The sequence below is a fragment of the Vidua macroura genome, chromosome 2 (assembly GCF_024509145.1).
Source record: "Vidua macroura isolate BioBank_ID:100142 chromosome 2, ASM2450914v1, whole genome shotgun sequence".
NCBI classification, from domain to species: Eukaryota; Metazoa; Chordata; class Aves; order Passeriformes; family Viduidae; genus Vidua; species Vidua macroura.
Genome location: NC_071572.1, coordinates 91992119 through 92018060, shown reverse-complemented (window position 1 = coordinate 92018060; position 25942 = coordinate 91992119). Strand labels below are relative to the sequence as shown.

General features: G+C 42.6%; 2 protein-coding genes across 12 annotated transcripts in view; one reads left to right on the top strand and one right to left on the bottom strand.

Moving 5' to 3' along the window:
- Positions 1 to 9165, bottom strand: part of CDK8 (cyclin dependent kinase 8) — a 69189-nt gene extending 60024 nt beyond the window's left edge. For all 3 annotated transcript variants that reach the window (XM_053970478.1, XM_053970479.1, XM_053970480.1), the window contains exon 1: positions 8864 to 9165. In XM_053970478.1, coding sequence (XP_053826453.1) covers positions 8864 to 8991 — 128 coding nt within the window. In that variant the 5' untranslated portion in view covers positions 8992 to 9165. The remainder of the gene's footprint in view (positions 1 to 8863) is intronic.
- A 7288-nt stretch (positions 9166 to 16453) lies between these two features.
- On the top strand, positions 16454 to 25454 carry RNF6 (ring finger protein 6). 9 transcript variants are annotated; one of them, XM_053970777.1, is made up of 6 exons: positions 17072 to 17109; positions 17624 to 17730; positions 19606 to 19820; positions 20516 to 20725; positions 21220 to 21327; positions 22620 to 25454. In XM_053970777.1, exons 4-6 carry the CDS (start codon positions 20536 to 20538, stop codon positions 24329 to 24331), a joined length of 2010 nt encoding a protein of 669 aa, XP_053826752.1. In that variant the 5' UTR covers positions 17072 to 17109; positions 17624 to 17730; positions 19606 to 19820; positions 20516 to 20535; the 3' UTR covers positions 24332 to 25454. The 9 variants fall into 9 exon arrangements, with proteins under 9 accessions (XP_053826755.1, XP_053826747.1, XP_053826752.1 ...); XM_053970775.1 differs by having other exon boundaries at positions 17624 to 17812; XM_053970772.1 differs by lacking the exons at positions 17072 to 17109; positions 19606 to 19820 and adding an exon at positions 16753 to 16841 and having other exon boundaries at positions 17624 to 19197.
- Positions 25455 to 25942: the final 488 nt, after the last annotated feature.

The following is a 25942-nucleotide window of genomic DNA, read 5'->3' as shown; positions in this document are numbered from 1 at the left end:
TTATACTTTCTGGTTAGAAATTTGCTCCTTCTGATGTGCAAAGATATCTCACCTTGACAACTGTCTGCACTTCATGAACACCTAAGTTTGAGACAGATCCTTCAATCACTGTCTTCACTGCTAATCCTTTAAGTTCTTTCATAATGTCTACATTCACTTAGCTCCTATTTCTTTATTCATCCTTCACAGAAGACTTAATTTTTCAAAGAACATATCCTCATTCCCAAGGGCTTCCTTTATTCTACTATTTCAGCATGTCACATTTTTTTAATTGATGGTTTAGAGTACCTACTCACCCGCAGTCACTGAGAGCCCAGCAAAACTTCAAAAACTGTTCCCAGTAGCTTGCAACACTTCACTATCTTGGCTCTCTTAGCTTTGAGAGGCCATCTCCTCCCACCACCATCCCTCTTATTTTCTTTTTTAACTGAAGTGGTACTTCAAGCAATTTTTTTTTTGTTTTTTTTTGGTTTTTTTTAACCCTGTATAGATTTGGCATACACCAGGAGCAAAGAACAGCCCATTTTTGTCACAGACAGTCCTCAGTAGTATCGGTTTGCATCTAATCTTACCCTAGTGTAGGCCAAGTCCCAAGTTGATCCCCCCTCTGTACATGCCCTATCTGTTTCACTAAGTTACTACTCACTACCATGAAGTTTTGTTTTTGGGCGATTCCTTCTCGCCCAAAAGCACCCACCTAAATTAAATGAGGCTAACAAGCCGCTCATTGCTGTATTCTCTGCTTTGCAGCCTCACTGATCCAACACAGCACAGGCAAACAAGTCAGGCAGATGTAAATGCAGCCCTAATGATATTGCTCCCCTGCCCTTACACTCTACCCACAGACCTTTCCGTGTTGCAATAACTGGTCTTTTTTTAATGTCTTTTGGTATCTGACACTCATCTGGCAGAGCCACATAAGCTTCCAGTTGGGCTTTCATACAATGGAACTAACATAACAGTGAATGGCACTGTTAGCACATTTAATTGCGAGAGGTTGTTTTGTTCAACCCTGCTTAAATAGGATTGATGTTCACCCAGAAAGAAATGAGAGATTTTGAAAACCAAGCTGTTCAAGTACAAAAAGTTAGAGAAGATTCAAATTACAGTCAGGGACAAGTTTGCTGCCTTGCTGTCTTCCAGTCCCCCCCAGGTAAAGCTTGCCCCAGTTGCTTTGATTGCAAGCTCCATACCTTCCACAGAAGTTCTGTGAGAAAACACAGTTGATGAAGCCTGACTTTCTAAGGCTTCATTGTGGGATTATCCAGTTATCTGAATGCAAATGATAATTGGAAGTACATATGAAGTTAAGGTTCCCCACTCCTAGGGTAAGGCTATGCCTCTCACCAAAAATGTATCTTGGCCAGAAATACAAAGTGGAATCAAGAGTTTTCTGCAATTCAGATCCTTTTGTATTTCAAGTTCTCAGCTGCACTTATTTTTCACACAGACAGTAATGAATTGAGTCTTCATTTTTAGAGCAACTCTCAAGTGTCCTTTATTCAAATGTCAACATCTTGTATGCAAGGTGTTACAAGCACACAGCAGAGCTTTCCCAGAAAAACAGGCAGATTGTTTCAGTGACCTTTAGTTGTGTTCTTGCCTGCTCACAAAACGTGCATTTTTTCAAGGATAATTTTAATTTTTGATGTTTAGACTAGCATCTGTAGTTGAGAAAATCATTATGCTCTCTTGAACATTTTGTCCTTTAAAAAGTATCTGCAGCTTTAATCATGGCTTATACAGTTCTTTTCCTGCAAATTCTAAACTGACTGCACAATATGCTTTGCCATACTACCACTTAACACTCAAGGTTGTTAAGAAGCTGTTGAATAGAAACTGTTTTCTGAACAGCAGTATCTTTTTGCTTGAGTATCACACATAGTTTTACAAGCACTCTTTGGCATCCAAATATTCCTATGATTAAGTCAGTCTTTCACTAAGACTGACAAAAGTCTTAAGGCAAAAAGAGACCCCATGCAATAGGGCAACATCAGTAGAATCCTCCGTTTTAAAAAAAGCAGAATATTAAATGGTATATCCAGCACCTTTCCTATATAAGCTACTAAGGACTTCATATACTTCTGTATAAAATTCAATATATTTATTCATAAAATCACAGAATGGTTTGGGTTGGAAGGGACCTTAAAGATCATCTAGTGATTTCCAAATTCAAGCAGCTATCTCTCAAATGGGAAGCCTCAACACACAGAAGTTAGCAATTCATTCCCAAGTAGCCTAACAAAAAATTGTAACTATGAGTAAAGCTAGGGCTGTAATCCCAAATGTGCTATTATGGGGCTTGACAAGGTCTCAGAAACCATTTGTTGAGCCTTGGAGGAGACAAGAGAGAACAGCAGGCTAGCCAGGCAGAACACAAAACCCTCCTGAATGGTTATCAGCTCGCACATAGCAGTAACACGCAGCATTACTTGCCAAGCTCACAAAGAAAAGATGGGGGACGGTGGGGGGAGAGGAGCATGAGAGGTACAGCACTGGGAGGATGAAGCCTGAAACTGAAACTTTATTCCCATCCACTCACAAAACACAGGCTCCTCTACCCTAAACTCAAGACTGCTTTACAGGAGAAAGCTACCAGAAAGAAAAGCAAGCCTTTTATTACCAGCAGTGTTCTCTGACAACCTGCACCTCCTGTACAATCAGCACCCTCAAAAACTAACCCCTGTTCTCTAATGGGAAATCACGCACATGCAATAGCCACTCCATGCCCCCACTATTTACATATATTACTGTAATTTGAAAGTCCAGAATCAAACTACATGGAGACCTTTGGTGGTGGTTTTTTTTTGTTGTTGTTGTTGTTTTGCAACACTACCTTCATAGCCTCTTCTCTGTACTTGTCATAAGCTTCAGGTAGGAATGAAATACCAACTCACCTTTGCTGCAGGGTATGAAAATAAATCAACACCTCTGTGACAAGATAACAAAAGATCACACTAAATAAGGTCCAAAGGCTACAGCAGGACTCTCTGAACCACCAGACCTTAAAAACCTACAAAGCCTGGAGCCATGTAACTGGGTGAGAAGGGAAGGAAGAGGATAGAAGACAGTTAAGAGTGGCTGACCAGAAAAATGTAAAAGCACAAGACTTCATGCAATACGGCATGCCTACCTCATTATGTAGATACAGTTTAATTAGGAACTTTGTAACTACTACAGTGAAGGATCCAAAAGAGACTCAGGGCATATATTTTAAGAAGATAATACCACATATTACATACATAAATAAAGTTTGTGGCATTTAGAAATTCCACACCATTGTTGACAGGAGTCAGAAGCCAAAGGCTTGCATGCCAGCTCTGTGGTTCTCACCACCTGCCTGCAATCTCCACCAACTGCTTTGGGTCAAAACAGTTGAAATCAACACACAAACATTCAGCCAAAAACAACAACAAAATCACCACTGAGAGAAGACAAGAGTTGTCTGGAAATTTATAGTGAAAACTAACAGCACGAGGCTCATGATATAACTCCTGTAAAGGCTCCATACAGAACTAATCAAGAAGCTTCAAGTCCAGCCCCCCTGTTTCACTTCTCACCAAGTAAGATTTTAACTCCTTACGTCTACTTGTGGCACTCCCAAACTCTATGTAATGTGGGAAATTAATTTGTAGAGAATTCTCAAAGCCAAGAAATGCTTATAATGTATTATAATTAGAAAACAGTTAGCTTCTAATTATAATAGCGTATATTATAACATCCGTATTGTCTCACTCTTTGCATAAGACTAAAAATAGAATGAGTTTTTAAAACACCTCTCAGTTACCGCACCTCCAAGTCAAAAGGAGACTTAATCTGACATGTACCTCTCAGTAAATATCAGTTTGATATAGACCTTGATGAAGTAAGTGATTACGTATCCAGTGTAACTCAATCAATACACCCTCACAAACACAGACAAACTGGAACTAATCTGCTAACCACCTTATGAACGGCCAGAAAGTGGTTTAGTGTTAAAAACCAAAAAAATACCACCAAAACTCAGAATTCCTGAAGCAAGCAAAAGCAGGCTCTTCTGCATCCATTCCAGAGCTTGGCCTGATCTCTACATAAGCATCTTAACTTCTACAGTTGCAACAGTCAGAACACATTACAACTGTCAGAAGTGACTGGTTTTGACAACATTGCAGAACAGACACTATGCTGTTATCTTTTCCCTTCGACAATGGGTTATGCAGTTTAGCTACACTACATTAAAATATTTATGTTTTCCAAAAACATTCCAGGTCATCCACCTTCAAATGCTGCGAAACAAGAAAGGCACAAGAATCTTGCACATAACCCAATCCATTCATTATTTTATCTAACTTAAACAGTTCTGCCTTCTCTATTTTCCAAGATAAATATTCCTCATCCCTTCAGTTTCTCTTTATACAAGAGTTTCTGAGAGAGAATTAAAATTCTTGCAATATCCTTTTAATTGGTAGGTAGAAACTATGACATACCATATTACAGATTATGCAACCCAATAACTTACTGGACATCTACTAGATTTCCACCATTCTGCTTCTTTTACAACTCATACAGACCCTCAAGGGGAGAAAAAAGTAGATTAGATTTGACTGCTTGAAGCATGCAAATGTATTTTCATAACGCCAGTTACAATGTGTCAGTAGGTTCAAATTAAAAAAATCTGTTCCCCCACCTACAGCAATACTTCCAACACAGAACTCTAAATGCTGAAATTACAAAAAAAAAAAAAAAAAAGTCCAATTCCACTTGTGTTTGGGACCAACATCACTTCTCACAGTTCCTGACAACAACTAGGACAACACCAGTTTGCTTAGTGTTGGTTTCCCACCTTCAGTCTCACCACTCAAGTCTCTTTCCAAGAGATTAGGAAAGCTTTCAATAAAGCGCCAGGAGACATTTTTACAGTTCAAGACCCTCAATTACGTAATTTTTTTGCTGTTGTAATTAAAAAGTTAGATACTGCCTAACAGGGACATTCAATAGTTTCTTATTCTCATCCAAACCACATCCAATAAACAAGAAAAATTATCATTTGGAAACATTCCAAACTGCCACTGTTTCAGCCTTCCTCCACAGCACAGGCTTCTCTCTCAGATTTCTGACTATAGCTGTACCATAAAAAGGGAGAGGAGAGCCAAGAAAGCAGTGCAAGACCAATCCCAGTAAGCCTGGGAACACCAGTTGGACATTACCACGTGCTCAGCACATGATGCCGGTCCCAGGAAGGGCTGCACCTCCTGTGCTGCACAAGCTGAGCAGCCAGGCTTGCACAAGAGACCCCAGTGTCCTGCCACCTTAGTCTGCCAGTGACTGGCACTCAGCTCCTAGGGAGCTCCAGAGAAAAAAAGTAAAAACAGCAGATCTGCATGTTAGTTCACCAAACAAAAACTGCTGTCATTATTTTCCAAGTCCAGCATAAGTCAAATAGGCAGATTTTATAGCTGGGTTCAGCAGCGTTCCTGAGGGAGCACCCAAATGGCACATAAGGCAACTTTTATGCAAGAAATAACTGACATTTTCTGGACCCCCCCCCTAAAAAAAGTAAACTACCCTACAAATACTAGAGATGAGCAACAGTTCCTTTATCTGAAGACTGATGCTCAACATGCCATGCCTGTGTTCCCTTCCCAGTGTACGCCATTAGAGTCAAATGCCTTCTTGTACACCTCTCCACTATAAAAATAAATCCCATTAGCATCAAATGCTTCTTTGTACACCTTTCTGCTATAAAAATAAACCCCATCAATTCACAGATTTTGCTCTGAGCAGGTTTTAGAGCCCACTGCAGGTAGTGTACTGATGAAAAAGACACCATCATTCAATAAAAATCCAGGAAGATTCAACCACGTAGACAGACCACAAACTTAAAATAGAAGAGATGAAAATAAAAACTCCAGAATACCATTTTGCTGCAGGCAGTGCATCAGATAGAGCTCAATTATGAGGCCTGACATTGTCACTCAGCTGATTTGGTGTTCAGTTGGGTCAAGTTTGGCAGTTAATATGTGAGAAACACCAATGGAGCTGTATCTGGTGATCCTCTGAGATGGACCAGTAGAGAGCCCAAACCCCACCTTGTGGCAGAGGGCACCGCAGGGCTTGATCGGCTTTTGTCTTGGAGCAAGACTTGAAAGAAACCCTGGTTACAATCCCATCTGGTCACCAGCACACATACTACAGGACATCTCTCCTTCATTAGAAGGATTCTCACTCCATCAAGATTCCTGAAAGACTGTCCTCCAAAATATTCCTGTGTAGTTCAAGTGATGCAACTAACTTCCTAGGACTAGGATACAGAGCTGATATCTAGTTTTCAATTGCCTTACTGCACCTCAGAGGCAGCTGTAAAACCTGGAAAGCAGTAAAATAAAAAGTAGGTGAAGACTGCAGTTGTACTACAGACACTGCTCCTAGTATTCTTGAACTGGGTTTTATCACCAAGGATCTTAGAAGATACATTTGTACAAACTGAATTACTAAAATGTAGTTATTTTTTGTGATCCTTCTATCTCTTAGTCATCCATAGTAGAAAACATCATTTAAGAAAAAGCTGAACCAATACTGTTAACAAAATATTTGCAGTCCTGCAGGCCACTCTTCAAAGTACTCTAAAAATTACTGTGCATATCTTCGAAGATTTGTGCTATTTAAATTAAGAATTAGAATAATGTAGCAAAGTTTAAAGAATGCTTGTAAGTTCAAAGGAAATATAAAAAATAAAGTTTGAGCTGTATAGACTCTAGAAACAATTTAAAAAATGATTGATCCATCACTACTTACCATTTGGGGAATACTAAAACAATGCAAGAGTATTTTTTGAATACATACATGTACTAATAAACAAATACTGAACTCTGTTGCAGATAATCCCCACCACAGGACATAACATCCATTCATCTATTACTACAGCTTCAGGAACATTAAATGTTATTACTAAATGTTATTATTTGCTTCTTTGCTTTAACTGATTGCTTCTGGATAAAAGGATGTAAACAAAACCTCCAACTTCAATCCTAATTCCACCCTTGTAATTTAAGATCACATATGTACAAATGTATTACAAGCTACAAAAGCATCTATGGATGCTTCTATTTTACATAGTTTAGTGATCATCCAAGGGCAATTACACAAGGGATATTTAAAAGTTTTCAGAAATCAGAAAGGCAAATGGGAAGTGTTACAGAAAGGGATGGGAAACAAGGCACTAAATGAACAACAAAGCAAAGAAAAAAGGAGACAATATATATTGCTTATCTTTTTTTTTTTTCACCAAACTTTAATCAAATACCATACCTTGATTTCCCCACTCACCAACAAGAGTGAAGATTTAAAAACATATACATCCAACTGTAAAACCACTTTTGAGCAACTATCCATTTTTAAAGCAAACAATTCAATTTTTTTCCTGAAATTTCTCATAACAGCACTACCACCAGCATTTTTAAACACTCTCCCAAACAACATCAAGCAGACCGATGGTTTCACCAGAAATGCTTCAGCAGTATGACATGCTGAATTCCCTACACCTTGCTGCAGTCCAACATGCTGAACAGCTGCAAGGCTGCCTGACATAAACATTAGAAATGTAGCCTTATCTTTCAGTACCTCGACTTATTTTTCATATTACAGATCTCTGTATGGGCACAGAAACCAGGGCTGGCTATATCAGTAGCGTTGGTACCTGCATATAAGGAGACTTGAGGCAACAGCCTATCACACTTACACCTGGTTTTTCTTTCCTCTTGCCCTCCCAGAATAGAAAGGAAAAATTCTTATCTTGCCCAAATTCTATGAACGGTTGGAAGGATCCAAATATAAAAGTTGTGCAAAAAAAGCAGTTACCTGACTCCTACCATCAAACAAAATTCAGGCTGAAGTAACTGTGCTGCAATTAATATCAGCATATTTAAGACACAGACGAGACAAGACAAGGTGCAACCATTTTCATTACAGCTGTTCTCTAGGTAATAGCAAGAGCATTTCCTTCTAGACCCAAAACCTTATGTAAACATAACCAGATTGTATTTTGGCCATGACTGACCACTGCCTGCTTTAAAAGTTTATTTATCCAATGTAAAAATAAGAGCCAGATTTTTAAAATGCACCTTATCTGAATGACAGTATACAGAGCACCACTGTAGGGAGACTTTAAGAGAAAGACTAGATGCAATTCAAAATTTAGGACCTGCTACAAGAACAACCCGTGCCTCTCCCGTTTCTCCTCTCCCTACTTCCTATTGTTCCGCTGTTCAGCAAATGATGCCATGTCACGGAAGAGGGAAACCTAAATGACACTTTCATTAGGTCTTTCTTCAAAATGTTTATGCCAAGAAATTAATTTACTCAGGTCTATAACAAGAACTGGTCATACACAAAAGGTGTTTTAAAGCATTCTAAAGCCCCAAAAGCACGAGCAGACTTTGGCTTCTGAAGCAGCCAGCAAGACGACCCAAAATGGTGACTACAAGTAATAAATCATATTTTTAAAAAAGGCATTGTTAAAAACAACAACAACAACAAAAAGCAGTTCTGTAAAGCCGACGATCAGGCTGAACAGTATAAGCGGCCACTGATTTAATCATAACGAGAATCCACGAAGGGAACGCTTTTCCTCAGGCACAAAATTTGTTTCTGCAAGCCCACCCGCTACCGAAACACGACTCCGGCACAGCGCTGAGGGGCTGGCGACGCTCGCAGTCACCCAGGGGGAACCAGGCGCCGGCCGGCCGGGGATCAGGCAGGGCCGGAGAAAGGACGGCACTAGCGCGGGGAGCGGGGGGAGGCACACGAGCCTGTGGGGCAGAAGGCGGCCGGGGGCAGGAGGGCGCGGGCGGGCCGGGGGTCCCGGGCCGCTCTCTCGCTCACTCACCCGTCCTTGCGCTTGGCTTTGTAGACGTGTCCGTAGGTGCCCCTGCCCACCTTGCAGCCCTCGTACTCGAAGAGGTCCTCCACCCTCTCGCGCTCCCCGGTCAGCTTCACCTTGAAGTCATAGTCCATCTTGGGCGCCCGCCGCGATCCGCCACCGCCGCTGCCCCCGGCAGCCGCGCCCCGCCCCGCCGCACACACCGGGCGGCGGCAGCAGCAGCAGCAGGAGGAGGAGAAGGAGGAGGAGGAGGAGGCCCCCGCGCCGCCCCGCGGAACATCCAGCGGCGGGGCTGCTCCCTTCGCTCCGAGCCCCAACCCCGGCGCTCCCTCCCTCCGTCCCTCCCTTCGCCCCACGCCAGGAGCGGCACCGCCGCCGGTCCCCGGGCGGGCTCTCGGGGCCGCGCCCGCGCGCGCTGCCGCAAACGGACGTCGCAAACCGCGGGCACCTCCCCGGCCGCGGGCAGCGCACCACGTGGAAGGGGCCGTCCCGGCGTGCCTTGCGGGCGCTGCCGCACGCCGGGAGGTGTAGTACAGGCGGAGGGAGGCCGGCCGGGCCGCGCCGCGCTGCATGCCGGGAGCTGTAGTTCGTGGGCAGGGCACGAGGGGCCCGCCATCAGCAGCCACTGCGACTAGCCCTCGGTCCCTTCCCGGGGCCTTGGCTACGGTGAATATTCCGGTCCCCGGCTCGACCCAGGCTGGCGAGGGCAGACGTCGTTGGTCCCTGCTGCTCTGAGCATCTCTTAGCATCGCTATAATTAAGACAATTCCATGACTATGAACATGGACAAAATCAGAGAATCACAGAATATTTTGAGTTGGAAGGGATACTTAAGGTTCATCGAGTCCAGCTCCTGGCCCTGCACAGGACCATCCTCAAGAGTCACACTATGGACGTGGGAGAGTTGTCCAAGCACTTCTTGAGCTCTGTCAGGCTGGTGCTGTGACCACTTCCTGGGGAGCCTGTGCCAGTGCCCAACCACCCCCTGGGTGAAGAACCGTTTCCTAATGTCCAACATAAACCTCCTCTAACACAACTTCAGGCCATTCCTTCAGGTCCTGTCACTGGTCACCACAGAGAAGAGATCAGTGCCTGCTCACCTTTCTTCCTCCATGAGGAAGTTGCAGACTACAGTAAGGTCTCCCCTCAGTCTCCTCTGCTCCAGGCTGAAAAGACCAAGTGATCTCAGCCGCTCCTTCACCATCTCGGTTGCCTTGCTTCGGACACTTTCAAATAGCTTAATGTCTCATATTGTGGTGTCCCAGGCTGCTCACAGCACTCAAGACATAGATGGATGTCACAGTGCTGACAAACCTCTGTGTGGCTGCTGAGATCAGTTGGGATGTAATACAGAAACTGTTGTGTTTAGCAAGGCCCTTGTATGTGACCAGTAATTGGGCATTTCCCAATTCCTCTCCTTGGCTGCCAGAGCCAGAGTCACCCACCCAACACAAAGTCAGCCAGTAATCTTGTAGAACAGGTAGCTTGGAACTAAACTAAAGCTACAGAAATCTTTTTCGTTACAGCCCAGATTTTGGCATTTTTAATAGTTATGCACAAATGTTCCAGGTTTCATGTCAAGAATGCAGCACATTGAGTAAACAAGTGGGCACTCAAATCCCCTAACTTAGAGACATCACAGAACGTGAGGGCTCCTGAAAGAAGTAACAACATATTCTGGAATCGCCTGAAATCATCTCAATTTTCAAATACAAATCTCAATTTTCATTTACACAATAGCACTGATCCCTGAAAACTGGGGATAGGGTTGTGTCTGCTTCCTGAGTTGGCATCACTCAATCAGACTCGCATCAGATGCCCACAGTTGGACTTGCAGTATGTTCCTATGCAGTTGTTAGGGATATTATGTATGTTGAATAAAGCAATTAGGCATATGCTACAAAAAATAAGTGCAATTGAGAGAAGCAGCAAAATTACACTTTATTTGCCCAGCAACTCAACTAAATTTTACAAGAAGGTTGCCCAGCACCTCACTACACCAACCAAACAGAAACAGGTCAGGGCAGCCCACCACAGATCAAACAATCTGGAAGATGCCATCCACCTCACAAAGTTCATCCATCTCAGCCCCATCTCTGCTTTCACGGACTGCCTGGCTTTGGGGACCTTCAAGGACAGTAAGGGACCAAACTTGCATGGCCAAACCCACCATGTACAGTACCTCTGGCCTGCTCACTACCCTCAGTCCTATCAGCAGGGGAGGTAGCAATAACCACACTTCTGTAACTTTGTACTCTTCTTTGCATTATTAATCACTTTTTTGTGGAGGCAATGAACATCCAAACTCCTCCACATGGATCCAGTTACTGCACGATAATTAATGGTTGGGATTAGTCCCAAGCTGAAACATTGCAGGGTGTGGAAGACAAACAATGTCTGCTTAGAAAGAAAAGAGATCATGAAGGAAAGCAAGAATAGACAATCCAGATTCATTTTCTGATGACCTGTGCTATGTTTCACATTTGCATAAAACATTTGGAAAGAATTCCAGACTCTGACAAACTCTAAGAAGTCAAAACCACACTGAGATACCTTCTTTCCCAGATTGTTGATCCTTTTGTAAGAATATTTACAAATTTGCTTGAATGTTTCTTTCCTTAGTTTTACATACCATTTGAATTGTATGCCTTCCAGAACAAGTGTAGCTGTAAATCTACTGCACCTTCGCTCTGTTTCCACTTCAGGTACTTGTATTGAAACCAGCGTTTGATTTTACCGATTCAGACGTATGGTCCCCAGCTCAAGAGAGATTTGAAACAGAAAGCACACTTTGGTTCTTTTTATAATGAGAAATAAATATTGACATTTCAAGGTCAACTTTTAACTCTCTTTCATGGAAAGTTGCATACTTTCTGTGCTTCATTTTAAAAAGCTGTCACAGTGTAATATAATTTCAAGGAACAGTTTAATTTGAGGTCCACTCTTCAAAAGACAGACACAACCAGGATCTGGTATTCTTGACTCTCAGATCTCCATCCCCACAGTGGCCCTTTCAATTGATAGGATTTCTTATCTCTTACTGCTTGTTTTTCATTCCCTGCTCTCATGCTTTCCCAGGACTCAGCTTAAAAATATATGCTTAACACATCCTGCTGAAGTTGGATTTCTGGAGCTTTCCTCTTTCTCTTTTCTCCTCTAACAACATTCATGGTTTGCTTTATCACATTCTTCTGTTCTGAGTTTGTGTAATTTCTAATATGTCCAGAACACAAACGCTTTTGACATTTTTTTTTGTTTGTCACCACCACAGCTGTGAAGGATGTCTGAGTTCTCTGTAGGAAAGCCACTGTTACCATATTAGCACAGGTAACGTGCAGTGGGTTGGAGACAGTTATCAAAGTGAGCTGTGATCGGAAAGGACAGTAGTCAAGGAAGGCTGACACCATTAAACATTTCTGAGTGTATTTCAGGGAATTGTCTTTCAGGTGAAAGCCTGGATTGTCTGGTAAGAGGATGGATAGTGACAATAAGTAAATGCTGTCACTTGGGGTATGGGAGTGTAGAAGAGGTTTTACAGTGACTTCTGTGATCCAGAGAGAAGTTTGATAAGAGGATCCTTGAAAGAATTTCCTACCAAGGTAGTAGACATAGAAACCAAGAAAGAAAGGATAAATAAAAGAAACATGCAACTGTCGATTCCAATAAGCACTTTGTTTGTCTTTCCTGACCAATGAGTAAAGTGTAAACTTACAAATTTTATAAGAATGTATAAAAAGCATGCATACTATGATAAAAACGAGTTTGAAGCCTCCTGAAAATGGAGTGTTGCTTTGTATTGTGACCATCTCAACTCTGACATGGGAGCATCAATACTGAAAGCAAAGTTGGTTTTGGGAGGGGTGTGTGTTTGCATGCTTGTGGCCACAGTGTTAGTGCTTGAGTCAAAGTTTATGAAGCAAAGCTTACAGCTGGGAAATGTACAACAAGCTACTTGCTCTTTGTTTTGCAGTCTTCAAAAATAGAATAAAAATACAGAAAAGTAAACTTCAATATTTTTGCTTTCTCATCTTTGTATTTTATAAGCAGATACGCTACAACACTCAATCACATCCCCATGCCATTAAAGTGTCTGCTCATTCCACTTATTAATTTGTGAAATTTGAACATTTGCTTTTCAGAAAACTTTTCATGAAACTGTAGTTACCTGCTAAAAGTTTCCCATATCCCCATCCCCCATATGGGATATCCCCATATCCCACATTTTTTAGTGGTGTGACTGAGGTGTTCCCACCTTGGTATTGACTGAAAAAGTGCAGTCCTGCTAAGTGCTATACATCTTCCATTTTTTGTTTAGTCCAGGGAAAGCTGAAGGCAAGACAATAATGTGGTGGCACTTTTTCCTTTTCTGTATGTAAAGAAAAACTGTCATATTTGCACAGTCTGAGTATTTTTCAGAAACCTTGCAGGTTTTATGTGCAGATGAGTAAGCTGAATACTGGCAGCACTTAAAAACACAGGTTATTTAATGCAGATAAGTAAAGTTTCCTATGTAAAGCAATGTGTTAGGGTTTGGTTTTTTTTTTATTATTTTCCACTCAGCTATATTTTACTATAAAATTGATCTAACAAAGCATCCTAGATTCTGGCTGGAGTGCAAGTTACTAACAAACACACATCAGTCCTTTGGATCCAGGTGCTGTATAGGAGAGTGGTGCTTGCATTCAGTGAAACATCTGTTTGCCAGACTTGGGACCACCTACGGTAACAATCAGCCTATGTTATGCTCCTGACAGAGATTCAATTGTCACCATCCCTGGACATATTAAAAGACATGCAGATGTGGCACTTGGGGACATGGTTTAGTGGTGGACTTGGTAGTTCTGGGTTAATGGTTTGGACTGGATTTTACTAAGTAATTCTCTGATTCTGCCTCTGCAAACCTTGAAAATTCAGACCATGAACTTATGGTTACTTTTGTTACTGAGAAGAGCCCTGCCTGAGGGGAAATAAACTCTGAAATTAAATATTACTTTATATTATTTCATATAATCCTAGAAATATTCAGGTTGGAAGGGACCTCTGGATGATATCTAAGGACAATATCCTGCTCGGAGCAAGGCTACTCTTAAATTAAGGTTGCTTGAGGGTTTTTCCACTCAAGTCTCTGTGGAGGGAGATTCCATAGCCTCTCTGGATCTGACTATCATCCAGGTGAAATTTTCTGTCCTTCTCTCAATACAAATCCTGCCTCTGTCTTTTCAGTAAGTTCCTTGTCAGGATTGGCAAGCTGCCCATTATTCCAGCTTGAAGAAGTCCTAGGGCTCACAGCCTCTCTCACATGGCGAGTGCTCCAGCCTCATGACCATTTTAGTGCACTCAGCAGAACTCACTCCAACTCATTAGGAACTTTCCATATCAGGATTGTTCTACTGGAGACCCCCAAACTGGGTATCGTATGCCATGTGCAGGCAAACAAGAGCCATGTAAAGGGAAGTAATCACTTCCCTTACACTTGCATCACCAGTCATGTCCTGATAATCAGTTTTCTGTGGTGATGGGATCACAGAAGGGGTCAGATTGGAAGGAACCACGGTGGTCATCTGGTCCAACCTCCCAGCTCAAGCAGGGTCCCCTAGAGCAAGTTAACCAGGGTTGTGTCCAGACAACTTTTTGAATATCTCCAGGGAAGGAGACTCCACAACCCCTCTCAGCAGCCTGTCCCAGTACTCAGTCATCTGCACAGTGAAGAAGTTCTTCCTCGTGTTCAGGTAGAACGTCCTGTGCGTCAGTTTCAAAGGGCGCATCGCCTTTGTCATATTGCTCAGCACCACCAAAAAGAACCTAGCCCCATCCTTTTGACACACTATATACACTGAATGTTGGAACCCTGGATGCTGAGAATAGAGCTACTTTCTAAAGAACCTAAAAGACAGAACAATCAAGTTAAATTCAGGTTCTCAAATTCTTTATTACAAAACTTAGTAATTGCCTGAGGTTTGCTGCCCTCCACAGGCTATTTTTATTATAATTGCAAAGAAAGTGTTTCACTGTGGACAGCACTGCTACAGTGCAATGATATTCTAAGAAAGATCTACTCTTTTCATTTTGTATTAACAACACAACATAAAATGAACATGTACTTTACTTAGTTATAGTATGCTGTTGTGAAACATCACTATGAACAGGACATGGACACCAAATTCTCCACTGGAGAACAGGTCAGTGGAAAATAAATTAATTCAGTGTAAGGTTTTGGTATGGAAATATGAGTTTATTCACCCATCTAAATCATAACTTCCTTCTGGATGAACCATCTGTATGTGGGCTTGATATCAAAGAACATGTTGTGTTTGACTGTGGAACAATGATTAGTAAAAGTAGAAAGTAGACTGTGAGATGAAAAAATTTAAAAAACATAACTCTCTCTCTCTCTCTCCATATATATATATATTTTTTTTTTCTTGTTGGACAATACCCTTTTCCTGGCCCAGAGACAGGGCAACTGAGAGGTGTTTTAAAAACTTTTATCCTATTTCCAGTCTCCTGAGAAAGGTGAGACAATACAGATGTTATAATTCATGCCATCGCAATCAGAAGCCAACTATTTCCTAATTACAATACACTATAAGCGTTTCTTGCCACGGCACGCTGTAGATGCCTTAAAGCCAATCATCTAAAACTACCCCTTGTGGGTCCCACTACAATGCATCCTTCATTGTTCTATTTCTCCAAAGTATCTAGTCTTATTTGCAAGACTAAATGGCCATCTTCTGAAACTTTTTTCTAGCTCCATTTCTCTCTCAACAATCTCTGTCTTATTCCATGGCATTTCTAAGTCAGCATTTCTTGTCTCAGTTTGCATACGGATGCATGCTGTGTGGGCCTTCTGTCAGGCCCTGAGAACTCTCTACAAATGAATTTCCCACATTTTCTGACTTTTATGAAAGTAAAATTGAACTTCAGGAAGGACATATTTTAATTGCTTCAGGCAAGGTGAAACACAATAGAATACTAATTATTTATACTGCGGCAAGGCACATGAAAAACAAAGAGGTTGCCATTTTCTGAATGCAGTGAGCAACGAGTAGTTCCTGATCTGGCCTGGGGGTTAAGAATTTGTCCCAGCCGTCAGTTTGTCCCATGGAAACCACCTAATGGCAGAATAGGAATGTAAACGATCACCAAACCTAAACACAACACTTGTGCAACTCTTAAGCAGAATAAAGAAATCCTGGGTGTGTTGTGAAAGCATCTTCACGGACAGTGGCCCTGAACCCTTCCTCGCACCTCATTCATTACCGAGGGCGCTCCTTTGTACGAGACCAATTGCACAGAAAATACCCAAACTCTTGTTTATTTTAGTTTGAACACCAGAGCAGTTTGGACGTGAGAGGGATGAGGTAGAGGTTTCACACGGAAGCACCCTCGTGGCAAAATCCCCTCATTTTGCCGATTTAGAGTTTGTGCAAGATGAGTTGAGACAAATCCGCACAAGCGGCTCGGGACCCGCACTCTGGGTGCCCTCAGTGTGTCCGCAACTAGAGCCGGCAAAATCGTGTGACAGGTTCGGTGTCTTGCGTGGGAGAACTTCTACCCAAGGCTCTGCAAGCGGAAATCATTAAAATCGCCACTTGAGGCGACAGCACCGAGCAATTCTTTTTTGAACGTTTTAGAAAAAGTTCAGTGGGAGATGCCTGCAGAGGGAAATGTAAACAAAAAGGGAAGAAAGGGAGGCCAAATCACGGAAGAAGGAAAAGCGTCCCATGTAAAACCGCAGGAAGCCTGGAAAGGAGGGAGCAGAGGGAAAAGCGACTCCTCGGTCAGTCGCGTTCCTTTCGAAAGGCAGGACAAAGTGCCAAACGCGCCTGCGCTCCAGCGGGCGGGGCGCGCGGCGGGGGCCGCCCCTCTCTCGCGCACGGAACCTACGCCGGTGGCGCCGGCAGCCACCCGGACCGCAATCGGAGCTGGAGCCGGCACCCGGACGGCAATTGGAGCCGGAGCGGGCCCCGCTCGCACACGCAGGGTCGGTGTCCCGGCGGGGGCGGCTCCCGCTGCCGCCGGGAGGCACGGGGCGCCGAGCGGGGCTGAGCCGGCCGGGCCGCACCGCCGCCGGCAGCAGGCACGGACGGGCTTTTGGGTTTTGCCGGCCGCGCTCTCGGCAAGCTTCCCCCCACGGGGCAGGCGGCGGCATGGGCGCCTCCCCAGTTTGCCGTAGCGGGTGACGCGGCCCGCCGCGGGCAGGGGAGCCGTGGGCTCGGGCAACGGCGGAGGACGTGGGTCCGGCCGGGGCGGTGGGTGTCGGGGTCGGGCCGGGCAGCCCGGGGCGAGGGGGCGGGAGGGCAGGGGCTGCAGGCGCTGCTGCCATTGGCCGACGGCCACGGGCCCGCCGGGGCATTGGGCGGGAGCCCCGTCAGTCACGGCGCTCCCGTCCCCCGGCAACAGGCGGGGGGGCGGGGTGGGACCGGGCCCGAGGGCTCGATGAGTCCCCGAAACCCTCGCGGCTCAACGGTCCAGGGTCGCGGCCCGACCCCTGCCCTGGGCGGGGGGAGCCTGGCTCGACTCTGGCGTCTGCGGGCCCTGCTGCCGGCCTGGGCCTGGGCCGGGGGCGGGCGGCCACTCTCGGGCCCGCGGTTTGGGTCGCGCTGGGTGTCCCGGGGGCGGTGTTTTGATTATCTTCTGACTGTCCCTTTTTCTCTCCTTCCTCCCCTACTTCCCCAGGCTTCGTGTGTGGGGGTTTCTGGGTTTGATTTGGGGGTTGGTTTTCTTTTTTTTTTTTTTTTTTAATTTTTTTTTTTATTCCCGAAGGCGGTGAGATCATCCTGCCAGGAAGCTGTGGTGTGACAGAAATGCTAAATAGCCCTTTAGCTCGGGGAGGCTTCCTCAGTTAAACTCCGTAGTCGCCTTGCAATCAGGTGGTAGTCTTTCAGAAAATGAGTACCTAATTGAACTGGGGCTAGTACTTCAGGGAAACAGGCTGAAATTGAAAAGCATAAGGTATATATTAAAAATAGTCGTAAACCTTAAAGAATAGGCTAGAGTAATCATGAATGAAGATCTAAAGGAGTAAGTCTGGTTGAAAATGCTAGAAAACATAAACTGTTGGCATGCGACCCCTACCTCTTTGCAAAGGAAGAGTAATCCAAGTCATAACTGGATTTCAATTTCAGTTTTTTGCATTTTACTAGTAAATACCCTTGAGCTTTTCAATACCCAAAAATATTCTAGTGCAATGTACTTCAATTTTGATACAGTTAGTACCCTTCAACTTTAACAACTCTAAAACATTTTAGGTGCCAAAGTACTTAGTTTTGATGGCATTTGGTAAATAGGGATAGTAGTTGTCATCCATGGAGTTATGTTAAACAGATGGGACAACTGAGCACTTCACACTCCTTGCTGTTTCTAAGTGAGTCATTCAAGGAGTGTGACTAATCATCCTACCATACAGTTGTCAACAAAAGAGTATTTTTTTTTCCTTAACTACCCACAGAATCCAAGAGATTTCCAGATTTTCTGTGGATAACTGATAACTGAAGAACCTCTCTTTTGAACAACACTTTAAATTTAGATTGAGGGGGACTACATGTGATGGACGTTTTATCTTAAGAATATATGTGGAATTTTTTTCTGTGCAGCAGTACAATGATGTACCTGGGAAGTCGGTTAGCTTAGAATGGTCGTTGTCAGGCAAGCCACATGTTGTTTTAAGGCATTAGTCTAAACAACAGCCTCACGCGAGACTGAATTAATTTTATCAATCCTTCCTCCTTCCCCCTCTCCCCGCTGCACCTGTGTCAAGTTGTAAGTCCCCTGGGACAGAGGCACTTCAGTATTCAGTGCAGTCTGGATTGAGGATTTTCATGGTAATAGTGTTAATTAGGTAATTTTCATGATGGTTGTTGCCAAGGTAATGATAGTGTTCGCTGGGGATTGGGTGGGAACTGCTTTTGTTGTGAGGAAACCGGGGTAGTAAGAGGAAGAGCTGGATGAGAAATTTGTGTTTAGAAGTGTGATAGGAGAAGTGACCTGATTTGAACACAGCCCTTGTGGGAAATCGAAGTCAGCAGTTATCTACAGCTTGTGAAGCTGAGCCAAGAGGACAACATTGATTAAAAAGAAAAAATATTATGGGAATGGAAAATGTCTTGAAGGGAAGAGTCTCAGATTTAATTTCTTTTCAGTTGAATGAGTTAGAGCTGGGAGAGATGATTTTAAATGCATCAAAATGTAGTGTTGGACACAGGAGGAAGATAGTTGATTTGGAAGAAGTGTGTTTAGGAGTGCAGTTACCTGGGACAGGGGCTGGTGGGGGGAAGTAGCATGAGGTGTGGAAATAATGAAACCAAGGATACATCAGAATGGACAAGAACATAAGAAAGGTATATTAAATGTATGCCAGCTTCTGCTGTTGACAAATACATTTTCTGATTTTTTTTGTATCTGTTTGCAGTATTGATAAAGATTTGCTCTTTTTAAAATGTATTTCTAATAGTTGGTTTGGTCTGTTTGTTGCCTCATCACCTGTCCTGTGAAAACTAATTATTGATCAGGAGTGTACTTAGAATGCTGTTTTCTGTGTTTTTCCTGTAATCTAAACTTGAAGTGACTTTTATGTATGTGTAAATTGACAAAAAGCAAACAAATAAAACAGAAAGGCATTTATGCACATGCAAGCAGATTGGTGCAATGAGGTTGGGGCTTTTTAGCCTGATGATCTCTGTAGAGAAGTGGTTTCTTTTTTCAGATGTCTGCCTCAGCAGGTGTTACAGGTGCCTTTTGTTAAACAGGAAGCTGAATTGAAAGGACACTTTATCATCTTTCAAATAGAGAGTGGAAGAACAGGTTTCCTTTAGAAAATAGGAAAGCTGAGGAGTGTTCTGAGGATTGAGTCCTAACCAGAGGGAGGTGGTAATGACACAGAAATCAATGGAGATGATGCCTCTTTGACACTGGAAGGCTATTCTTGCCTTCTAACGGTGTAGTCCCACTGGTTCAATATTTGGTAAGTGATGAAGAACTGTGGCAAAAGTACAGCCCATCCCTTTTACCCATATTCTGGAGATGGATGTCTCTTTGCTAGCTAATCCTTGGATTAGAGAATGCAAGGAAAATATACAAATAATGTAAGAATGGTAGAAGAGTCATTCCACCAAAAATAAATGTTTAGGCTGTGCACTATGTGGGTGATATTACTGATGAAAATACTAATGTAGTCTTATGTTGGGGTTGTCACACGTCTGCACTGGGTAATTGCAGTCCAATAATCAGAAAACCATGTTTGCACTATACTTCAGATTTTGAAATACTCCCCACTGCTGTTGTATTTTACTTGAGAGAAAGGACATAAATTTTATGTTAATTCCTTTAACTTTCTAGAATATCACTATTTAGCTAAAAAAAAAAAAAAAACAAACCAACCTGTCATTGCATTTTTATTTTAAAGTTGCCATACCAACCAGTATGCCCTTTCAGTGAAGAAGGGAGCTTGAAACTATTTTTCAGCAAGCTACAAGTATTTCTATATTTGAATAATAAACTACCCTGTTGTCTTGGCAAGTAACATGGAGCTTGGTTCCCTTTAATCATCTTTAGCTATTAATAAGCTAATTTATTTGAAAATGCTGGGGATGTTTTACTGCAAATTAGGTAAATACTTCCTGTAATTCCTGGGCAGTCTAATCTTCTGGTTTTATCCAGGACAGCGTGGCATTATCATTATGGATCGCTCCCGACGCCGTGCGGGAAATGGCAATGAGCAGGCGCCTTCACGGGAGCGCAGCGGAGAAGGTGAGAGACAGCGGCAGCTGGAGCGCCTCAGCAGGGAGGAAGCCTATTACCAGTTCATTAACGAGCTCAACGAGGAGGACTACAGGTTAATGAGGGACCGAAACCTGCTTGGCACTCCTGGTAAGATGTGCATACCTTCAGTAGAAGAGGTGAAGTAACGCTCCTGCTGTTAGCCACCACGTGGGGTACTGTGACTCAAGCAGCCTGACTTCTGTGGCTTTGTAGAAAGGGGAAAATCCTCCATATGGAACAAATGTATAACACTTTACCTGTATACCAAGATGCTGCATTTGAATGTCCAAACCCAGATAATTAACATTTGGTACATTCAAGTATATTTGTTGATGTGTGGCAATTTTGGGGGCCCCTGAATTGTTACTTGAAGCTGGCATACTCTCAACACATTCAGCATCTTTTTCTTCCACTCCACTACCTGCTTCCTCTGATATCTGCATTATGATCTCACATTAGTGCTATTTTCTTTCTCGCTTCATCAGTTTTGTCTGTCTTCTGAAGATTTTCATTCAAGATAGAAAATGTTACTTCTGCATGGCTGTATAGAGGCAGTAATAGTGTCTTATCTAACAGTGTTATCAAAATGTAAATTAATTCAGGAGAAATAACAGCAGAAGAGTTGCAGCAACGTTTGGAGGGGGCTAAGGAGCGTCTGACATCGCAGTCTGATCTGGATAACAGAGAAGGTGAAGACAGAACTGTTGGAGGTAAACATTCTTCATTCCTATATGTAGACACGTAGTATGTGGTGCATAAGTACAGTTCTATAAAGATATTTAAGAGAGACTTGTTTATCTTTCTTTTTTTTTTTCAATGTGCCTCTGGGGATTATTTAAAAGTAAGAGAGATTTCCTAAGGATACAAAACCAAACTTAAAGTACTTGACGAGAACTCGTTTATTTTAATCACAAATTACTTGCTCCTTTTTCCCTCATTTCCTTTGCTAGTAAATGTAATAGCACAAAAAATACTATTTTTTCAGTTCTTAGAGGTTTTTATCATCTATTAGAGCATTTGGAAGAGAAGCTAATTGGAAAACAGTTAATCTCTCCACTGTTTTGACACTTTTGGTGTTTCATTTCCATTTGTTTTAGTCAGGTGAGGCTTGTTTATGCAGTTTTATGCACTATCTTCAATTCCCCAGAAATATTGGCTTACTCATTTGGCCAGTTCTAGTCAGATTTGGGAGAGGAATTGGCAGCTCAGAAATGAAGATACCAAAGTTCTTGGAGGGGAGGTTTCCTGGACACAGAGAGATGATGGAGTAGGGAGAACTTCATCTGATCACTTTAAGGGAATATCTTCACTGTGGTCAGGGCAACTGGCCTGCTTTATACACATAGGTAGCCCTTACCACACTACTTGTATCTGTTCCTGATTATGTAGTTGGAGAAGGTTTGAAAAGGGAGCTGTGGGTATTGCAATAGTAAAAGAGTATATTTGCACAAAAGGAGAAAATCTATTCAAACCATGCATCCCACCCAGACACATTCCTGTGTAAGCTGCTCTAGGTGACCTTGCCTTGGCAGGGAAGTTGAACTAGATTATCTGCAGAGGTTCCTGCCAATCTTAATGATTCTGTGATCATTTATTCCACTGGTTATAGGAAACACTTAAAAAAAAACGTTTTCCAAAAGAAGAGAAGACTTGTTACTCCTTTTCCTGCTGTATCAAAATGAGTTGTTAAAATATTCCCAAACTGATAACTTCAGCAAGGGGCAGGTATTGGACAAATACAACTGTCTTTGGACCACCTGAATCTGAGCATATTAATTTCTCTGTGAGTCTGCTGGTAGGACAAAAATTCTAGGTTGAACTGGTAAGTTTTGCTGACAGTTTTACATAGAGCACATTTTTGTACATTAACATAGCAAGGTAGGTGCCCTGCTACTGTATTGTGTCTGAAGTCAGAGCCTAGCAAGTAAAGAAGATTTGGAGTGCATTACAGTTTGCAGAGCATGCGGTTGTATGAATGTTTGCAATTCTTTGTTTCTCTCAGATTCTGAAGTTCTTGGGGAAAACTCCAATGGCGACTCTTTGCTTGAATGGCTTAACACATTTCGTCGCACAGGAAATGCCACTCGCAGTGGGCAGAGTGGGAACCAAACCTGGAGAGCTGTGAGTCGAACGAATCCAAACAGTGGGGAGTTTCGCTTTAGTCTTGAAATCAATATAAATCACGATCATAACAGTTTTGAAACTTCTGGTGAGGAGTATGTTGATATAGATGCTACCAGACTGTACGTAGAAAGAAGACGTCCGCTAGTTGCTGGTTCAGTAGCCCCACGGACAAGGAGCATGGCTGCAAGAGAGGCAAACAACGAAGCTGCAAGGACCAGGCTTTTAAGGCGTGCCATGGCATTAAGGTCAGAAATAGTCTCTCATGCAGTCTCGGGGAGGCTCAGGAGTAGAACGAGGGAGCTGACAGGCCAGACAAATAATACTACACAAAATAATTCTGTGGCTGCTGATGAACCAAGAGAAATGCCAGAAAGAGGTACTTCTGCAGCAGTCAGAAGGGGTAGAGCTAGAACTAATGTCCGGATGAATACAAGCCAAAGACTAGAAATTTTGCGGCTGCGGTCTACCCTAAGTAGTCGAAGCCGCTCCCCGCTGCAAAGGCAAGGTGATGCTGCTCGTTCTGAGGAACATGGTCAGAGGCAGGATAGAAATGCACAGCAGGTCAACAGAAGTAGGAGACAAACAGCTCAGGCTTCTCCACAGCTTACTGAAGAGCAAGCAAGAGGTAACACTCAGGCTCCCCAGCTTTCCAGTGTAGCTGCATCCTTACAAACAACTTCAGAAGAGGAAGAACCTAGTAGGCCAGTAGCTACTGCCAGAAGGCACCCGACAATTACGCTAGATCTTCAGGTGAGAAGAATTCGTCCTGGAGAAAACAGAGACCGGGACAGCATTGCCAGTAGAACTCGTTCTAGAGTAGGAATGTCAGAAAACACAGTTACCTTTGAAAGTGACAGTGGGGGATTTCGGCGCACGATATCCCGCTCAGAACGCGCAGGTATTCGGACCTACATTAGCACTATACGGATACCTCTTCGTCGGATTTCAGAAACTGGGCTTGGGGAACCTTCATCAGTGGCTCTTCGATCAATCCTTAGACAGATAATGACAGGCTTTGGAGAACTGAGTTCTTTAATGGAAACTGAATCTAATTCAGAAGTGCAAAGAGGCGGTCATCACTTAGCGGATGCACAGAATAACTCAAGTTCAGCAGACGGCAGTGATCCAAGTGGGATTTTGTCTAGAAATGGACATGCAGCAGATGGCAGCAGGGAAAGAAATAGACAGAGGGGTGGTACTCAACGCTCTGGGCGCAGTCATGAGAACCAAGATAGCAGGCTGTCTCAAGATGCAAACAACTTAGTGGAGAGCGGAACACTGCCCATCCTTCGACTTGCCCACTTCTTCCTGCTGAATGAGGATGATGATGATGATCGTTTAAGAGGTTTAACCAAAGAGCAGATTGACAATCTTTCTACACGGAACTATGGGGATGTTCACACTGAAAATGAATGGAGTAAAACGTGCAGTGTTTGCATTAATGAATATGCAACAGGGAATAAGCTAAGGCAGTTACCTTGTACGCATGAGTTTCATATTCATTGTATTGATCGCTGGCTTTCTGAAAACTCCACCTGCCCAATTTGTCGGCAGCCAGTTCTGGGGTCTAATGCCACAGATAATGGCTAGAATTGTTTGTACTGCTCAGCACTCAAGGATTTACTCCTGCTCTGCTATGAGCCAGATGAAATTCATTGACTTAGATATGGGTCCATTTTTGGGGGGAGTTTTGTTAAATTTCTTCAAAAATTATAGAAACTTATCTAAATCTAACAATGTAAATACTATTTTTTCCAAGTGCAGGTCTAGGAGCACACATAGAACCAAATGATATTGGTAAAGTTTATATTTTTTTAGGTAATTTTGTTATGCTAAGCACTTTTGTAAATACAGAAATGCAATAGTTAATCAGTCCTGCTTAATGTATGTTTTTTAACATTGTGATGGACTTATTTTATTTAGATTACAAAATATTTCACACAGACCCACCACTGTGTTGAAAAATTAGTGGCTAAATAGCCATTTGTTAGCTTTTTGTTCTAAGAACAATTTCTTTTACAGACAGTCTCTTGCTGGACATGTTTGCTAAAGATATTTAAGTTACTTGAAGTGCTCATTTTAATAGACTTTTTTTTTTAAACATTGAAATATCCTTTCCAAAAACTTGCCAATTTGGTTCTATTTAAAAAATTCAATGGCAATTTTTGCATGTGGGTTTACACAGTTCTTAATGTTGATGAGTTCTTATTCAGAAGTGGATGAGTTAGTGGCATTATGAAATGTATATAATTAAATGCTGTCTTTGACAATCTTTGTCTTTTCAGTGCAGACAGCAATCAAATCTGATAATTCCAAGGGGGTGTGTCTTACTTGCTCAAAGAATAAATGAACACCAAGGAAGACAAGGAAGCCTTTTTACTCTTCCAAATTATTCAATCAATACTCCCGGGGTTTTAACTGCCTTAGTTTAAAGAGGGGAAACATTTCCTTGATCATTATACTATCTATAATATGCATGTTTTGGGCATCCTACTCAGAAGAACAAAACAAAGACTTGAAGTGCTTTTGTATAGAAATTTAAGGTACACATGTTATGTTAGTCCTCTTGAAACATGCCTGAGGACCAAGTGGCAAAAGACACTAAAAAGGACAAAATAAGCTTCCCTGAAAATCCCCAGTATCTGTATAATTAGATATTAAACTTTATACCAATGACTTAGACTGAAATAAAGTTGCAAGTTAAATAATTGAAGCTTTATGTGAATTACTGTTGAGCCATATCCTGTAGATTAATAAGAAAACTTACTATTCTAAATGTTCAGTCTCAGTTTTCACTTTTCCCCCCCACTTTTCCTCAGCTCTGTTCCTGGCGTTTTTGTTATTACGGTACATAAAAGCCCAGCACAAAGCACTCCAGGGGTTTCTAGGAGAAGCTGGATGTTAGAAAGCTTGTCTTCTGAGCAGCCTGCATCTCAATCCCTGGAGAAATGCAGAATTGTGCACTAATCTGTTGTGTTCATATTCTGAGTACTTGAAGTGAACAAGTCCTACTGCCTTTCTCTGCCTGCAGATAGTGGCCTTGACAAATGTGCTTCTGTGCCAGGTGCGTCACTTAGAACATCTGCTCATGATATCCTTCAAGGGTAGCTATAAAATCTCATGCGATTGGATGTCTACTTCAGTTCTGCAAGTGGAAAACTTGTGTCATAAATTCAACAGAAGGGCTTATTTTCATTCCTG